General features: G+C 42.4%; 1 protein-coding gene across 1 annotated transcript; it reads left to right on the top strand.

Annotated features, from left to right (window-relative positions):
* Positions 1-1947: 1947 nt before the first annotated feature.
* LOC104959925 (cationic amino acid transporter 2-like) lies at positions 1948-4871 on the top strand. Its single transcript, XM_010787834.1, has 4 exons — positions 1948-2075; positions 3084-3454; positions 4450-4605; positions 4683-4871. The coding sequence occupies exons 1-4, from the start codon at positions 2065-2067 to the stop codon at positions 4850-4852; spliced, it is 708 nt and encodes a 235-aa protein (XP_010786136.1). The 5' UTR covers positions 1948-2064; the 3' UTR covers positions 4853-4871.
* The last annotated feature ends 1383 nt before the right edge of the window (positions 4872-6254 follow it).

Below are 6254 nucleotides of genomic sequence, written 5' to 3'. Positions count from 1 at the left end.
ATGTTTTGTATAGATATGTTGTGGAAATATTTTCCAAGGCCCATAACTTTGACCCAGTTTATCAGTTTGTAATGACTTCACTGAGCTCAGGCACCTCTAGCCTTTGGTGCTGTGCTCTGTGTGTTTTGTCTTCCTGTTCTTGCCTGTTGGCGTCAGCTGATAGAGGTGTTATTGTGCTTTGCCTGTTTTATCTTGTTATGCAGCATGTTGATTATTCTCTCAGAACCAGCTAAATACATGGGTCTGGGGTAGAGATCTTCAGAATTGGTTTGGACACGACATGTCTTGTGAATCCTCCGGCCCAAGCTCCAAATAAACCATCAGTGTTTGCCATCAAAGTTCCTGCGTTCCTGCTCTCCTCGTGTCTCTCTGAGTCCTGTCTCCATTGCTTCAGAAGTCTCCATCACAAATATATTGTTCAAATATAGCATAATAGGTGACCTTTAAGGAAAGGTCATTTTCATCCGGCTGATAATTACAGTAAGCATTCTCGTCATTTATGTACAGTAGCAGCCTCCTCACTGAGGACCACCCCACCCAGACAAACGTTTGCCAAACGGGAAATTGTTCCAGGATAAGGGGTTTCCATGGAGACCAGCCTTAAATTCTGATGTGTCAAGCTTGCATGGTGTACACAGATGCAGACACACACACATAGGTGTGATGTTGTACAGCGGTGAGAACAATGACACACAGCATTGATTTCCCACCCCGCTGCCAAGATGAGGTTAAGAAATTGCTTCGACACGCTGCTAACAATTACCACTCTATTAGAGCGGCAAGATAGTGTAGAGAACAACTTTACAGCCACACTCACACGCACACACTGCTGGCATCGGGCCATCCACACATTCACTATTACTACAACTACTAACACACACAGACCAATGTGGGAGGTGGGTACGGTAGAGAGTGAATACATTTTTGGTAATGTGATTTTTTTTAGTCAAATGGCACAGAGCAAGAAGCAGAGCCATTTATCGAAAAAATATCCAATTAAAAGAGCCAACGAGGGGAAATGTAGGATTACTTTAATACAATGAACACATAATCATTATTGAAATGGTTAAGGCCAAAAATGCAAATTGGCCACCACCCTCTGACTCGTTTTCATACGGAGACATATTGCTTTCCTTATCTTCCTTGATTTCAAAAAGAATTCCCTTCTTTCATTGCTGGAAGGATTATGTCATCAATTGAGAGATGAGAGGAGAGAGGGGTGTACGGACATAGCCCTGCAATTATTCAGAACAGTCCTGCTGCCATCTTGTGGCATTATGTGCGTATTACAGGCTGGAAATGTTTTTCATCATAACTGAAGAGCTGACTCTGATGTTCTAATCAATCAAGTTAGTTCTAAGTTGAAATATGTTGCTGCCTTTTTTATATTCCCCAACAGTATAAGGAGGTTGGGACTCTTGTTTTATTTGTATTCCCTCACATATGCTCTAAGAAGTAAAGGGTGTCTCGATATATACCTTCATCAATGGAGTTAGAGTTAAGTAAAGTTCTTAAACCTTCATCTGGAGGCAATTGAAAGGAAGAAACGGCAGGAAAAGAAAAAAGCAAGGACATTTCCCCCAGGATTTGAATTACATGTTGTGTGTGTGGAAAAGACACATAACAATAGTGAATAATGTACAATGTGTAAAATAAAATTATTGATACACCACAAGTCAAATATAACCTTTGTAACATATAAGTGGAATGCCAAACCCGAGAGACTTTACAAAATACTTTTATTTATTTATAACATTGAGATCAAACTATGTGAGTCGGAGCACTGGTCGAAAAAAACTAATAACCCAAAGGGACCAAAGGACCGAAATCTCCCCTACAAAACTAAAGTAACCTTGATAAAATAAAGTCGCAAACAAAGTGGGGAAAGCATTTTTAGAGTCTCTCTCCCAGCCCTGCAGGAGGCCTCCTCACTGATTGCCTGATTGATTTCAGGTGTGTCCCTGTTCCGGGCTTCAGGTGGTAGTCTGGAGGAAGAGGCTCTGATCATACAACACACGCTGTTTCTCCCAATGTCCACTGCAGTCTGAACACACCTGCTTGGAAATGGCTGGCAGGTAAGGTTTCATCACATCACGTCACTCTGTGTCGGTTAACAATGTCTACAGGCTTTCTGGATCTTTATGTCAACCTAAACTGTGTATTACTTGTCTAGTTTGTACTGAGTTGTTCTTTCAAATAGCCTATAGTGTTTTAGCTAGGTAACCCACAAAGGGGCATTTGTAAAAAAAAAAAAGGCCAAGTAATTAATTAACTTACCGAAAAATACAATTTTACACACTTGAGTATCTTTATCGTTGCGCTTGTTTACATATTTTCGTTGTTTTGAATTAAAACAAATGTTGTATTTTTAAATGTCCTTTTTTATAATTGCTTTTAATGTTTTCTTTTGTTGTTTTTTCTTTTGTTCCACTTTCCAGTAAACTTTTTATTTTAAATAACCTTTCAGCAGTTTGTATAGCCCATGATGGAAAGGAGCAGGGAGAAGACAGAATTATTTTTTACCTGCCCCTTACTCAAAAGAAGTCAGTCAATTGCAGCTGCCAATAATAAACTACATTACAGTAACTTGAAAAAAAAAACTAAAAACAAAACAATCTACCAGCAAATAAAGAAAGAGAAGAAAGAAAAGAAGAAGGAACCCTTAATAGTCCTACAGAGGGGACATTTTACATTCTGCATTTGACCCATCCTAGTGTTAGGAGCAGTGGGCTGCCATTTTGTACGGCGCCTGGGGAGCAGTGTAGGGAACGGTGCCTTGCTCAGGGACACCTCGGTAGCACTTGGTCTTTCCGGGACTTGAACTGGTGTCCTTCCAGTTCCCAAGCCAAGTCCCTACAGACTAAGCTGCCACCACCCTAAAGATGTTCATACAGACCTCTTTTAACTTTTAGGTAAAGAATAGCTCATATTCTGAATTTAAGAAAAACAATCTTATTATGTTTTCTGGTAATATTTAATTTTTTTTCTGTCTGCAATTTAATTAAATCTTTAAGATAATTTCCTTCTTGTTGAAATGGGATAATAAATGTACCCTTACCCTTGGTTTGATCTTTTCGTTCAAGAATTACCGGTCCCAAAGTGTTACGGTTCCTTCGGAGCCTGACCCGTAAGAAGCCTCTGGAGCCAGAAGGCGAGGAGTCCAACTTCTGCCGATGCCTGACCACATGGGACCTGGTGGGTCTGGGTGTTGGGAGCACGCTGGGGGCCGGTGTGTACGTGCTGTCCGGAGAGGTGGCCAGGAATGTGTCCGGCCCCAGCATCATCATCTCCTTCCTGGTGGCAGCCGTGGCTTCGGTTTTTGCGGGGTTGTGCTACGCTGAGTTCGGAGCCCGGGTCCCCAAGACTGGCTCGGCTTACCTCTATTGCTACGTGACCGTTGGAGAGGTGTGGGCATTTGTGACTGGCTGGAACCTGCTGCTGTCATACGTGATTGGTACATTAAACACACAATAAGGTGCATGTGGTCTCCAAGACAAACATACAAAATGCAGTTGCCTGTTTATCTTGTAGCATCATACTTTGGCTAAAATGCCCTTGGTCAGTTATTGTCTATAATTAAAGCTCTTTACACACAGTGGCATATAGAAGAGTATATAAACTTACAGAAACACCAACGTTCAACCGGGATTCCATGTTTGAAGCTGACTGCATTCCCCCAACGGCCTGCCTTGACCAACCAAGCGTATGAGCGTAGCTTTATTTGGCTAGATGTTGGTTTGAATTGATCTAGAATCGATAGCATTTTCTTGGGTTCCCGGATGTTAAGTCTGCATTTTATACATGGTATTTTTGCAACTGAATTTGGCCAATCGAATTCAAGCAACTTTAAATGTATACACTGATATTATTTAAACGTGAAGTTTTTATTCTGAATACGTGACCGAACGGAACATTTTCTTTTGGAAATTTTGAACAATGACATTCGGAGGCAAAAATGTCAGGTACATCCTTTCTGTGTATAATTATTCGGCATTTGCATAATTATTCGGCATTTGAATTCAATCGATTGGAACAAATTTACTTCCACAGGTGTCCATATTCACGATCAAAGGTTGGCAAATGGATATCATCATTCCCATTTTTGCCGCGTACATGACATATCAGAGTTATCATATGAGTTTCCAACTTCCATGTCAACATCCAGGTCATAATCGAAACTTTCTAAAAGCTCTTATAAGACCTTGATGACAGTTAATGAACAAGTTTACTAAAATGTAATGGATATATTCAAGTGAATGGATGTAATGTTTGAATCTTTTAATACCGCAAACTTCTTGAAGAATGCGTACGAGTTGTTGGGAATGTTTCCCATTGATCCCACAAAAATACGGCATTACAAATTGCAGTCCTGAAGAATTATTGACCATAATTTACCTGGTCGTAAATCACAGACAAACCGATGCCTTTATTGTTTTTGGTTCTTCTCAGGAACATCTAGTGTAGCCAAAGCCTGGACTGGGACCTTTGATGACCTGATACACAACGTTATTGCTGAAACTCTGGAAGAACATACACCAATGGACTCACCGGGCTTGGCTACATACCCAGACTTCTTTGCTGCTGCGCTGATTATGCTGCTTGCTGGTAATATCTGTAATGTTACGTAAAGATAAACAACGCAGAATTCAGTCACATTTTATAGCTTTTCCTTTATTTTTCAGGTATTCTTGCTTATGGCGTGAAGGAGTCGGCCGTTGTGAACATTGTTTTTACTGCAGTTAACATAACTGTGCTGATTTTTATCATCATCTCTGGCTTTGTAACTGGAGAGATCAACAACTGGCGCATTAGTGAGGAGACTATCCTGAACGCAACCCGACTCAAGGAGTAAGATTTGTCCTTTTACACATTTGGCGTTCAAATGATCATCAATCTGTTTTTCCTTCAAGGATCAGCTCACTTAAAGTCAGTGTTGGGTGTAACGCGTTACATTAATGTATTACTTTTTGCTGTAACGAAGTAATGTAGCGCATTACTAATGAAATGTGGGTAATACACTACCAGTTACAATTCTCAGTAACGCAGTTACAACACATTTTAAGCCGAAATTAAATGGTGTTTTGTTTTTTTAAGAATTTACCAACATTGCGAGACATTCCGATACCAGAGAAAAATTGAGCGGATAGATTAGTAATAATAATAATAATAATAAATGGGATTTATATAGCGCTTTTCTAGACCCAAAGACGCTTTACATTATGAGTCAGGTCGACAAACAAAACAAGAACAAAAACACAAACCAAAACAAAAACAAAAAAGCAGTCATGAGGATGTTGGTTCAGAGGGGGGAGGGGCGGGTTTAAGGATAAGCAGAGTTGAAGAGGTGGGTTTTGAGACGGGACTGGAACAGGGTGAGGGAATCAGACTCACGGAGGTCTTGGGGGAGGGAGTTCCAGAGCTTCGAGGCTGCCACAGAGAAGGCTCTGTCCCCGAAGCTCCGGAGTTTGGCCTTGGGGATTGAGAGCAAACCGGCTGAGGTGGATCTGAGGGACTGGGGTGGTTGGTAGAGGATGAGGAGGTCAGTGAGGTAGGGTGGGGCCAGATGGTGGAGGGCTTTATAGGTGAGGACCAGGAGTTTGTAGTGAATGCGGTGTGAGACGGGAAGCCAGTGGAGTTCTTTGAGGACCGGGGTGATGTGATGCCATGATTTGGTGTGGGTGAGGAGTCTAGCGGCTGCGTTCTGGACACGCTGGAGTCTGTTGAGGGATGTTGTGCTGATGCCGAAGAGGAGTGAGTTGCAATAGTCAAGGCGGGAGGAGATGAAGGCGTGAATGAGTCGCTCAGCTGCGGGGCGGGTGAGAGAGGGACGGAGTTTGGCGATATTGCGGAGGTGGAAAAATGAGGTTTTTACAACTTGGCAGATGTGGGGGTCGAGGGAGAGGGTGGGGTCGAATATCACGCCAAGGTTGCGTGCCTGGGTGGAGGGGGAAACAGGGGTGCCATCGATGGTGAGTGTCAGGTTGGGGGTTTTGCTGAGGGTTGATTTGGAGCAGATGAGGAGGAGTTCAGTTTTATTGCTGTTGAGTTTGAGGAAGTTGTGTTGCATCCAGGATTTTATTGCAGTCAGACAGGATTCGATGTGTGTGAGAGGGGGGTTGTGGGGGGATTTGGTGCTGAGGTAGATCTGTGTGTCGTCAGCATAGCAGTGAAAGTCCAGGTTGTGATGGCGGAGAATCTGACCAAGGGGGAGGATGTAGATGATGAAGAGGAGGGGGCCGAGTACTGAACCTTGG

The sequence above is a fragment of the Notothenia coriiceps genome, unplaced genomic scaffold (assembly GCF_000735185.1).
Source record: "Notothenia coriiceps isolate Sejong01 unplaced genomic scaffold, NC01 NC01_scaffold00031390, whole genome shotgun sequence".
NCBI lineage: Eukaryota > Metazoa > Chordata > Actinopteri > Perciformes > Nototheniidae > Notothenia > Notothenia coriiceps.
Note: the sequence above shows the minus strand (reverse complement) of the source record. Positions and strands in the feature narration are given on the sequence as shown.

Coding starts and splice junctions, on each gene's coding strand:
- LOC104959925 (XM_010787834.1), top strand. Junction 3,455..4,449: donor GCTGCTGTCATACGTGATTG/GTACATTAAACA, acceptor GGTTCTTCTCAG/GAACATCTAGTGTAGCCAAA. Junction 4,606..4,682: donor GCTGATTATGCTGCTTGCTG/GTAATATCTGTA, acceptor TTTATTTTTCAG/GTATTCTTGCTTATGGCGTG.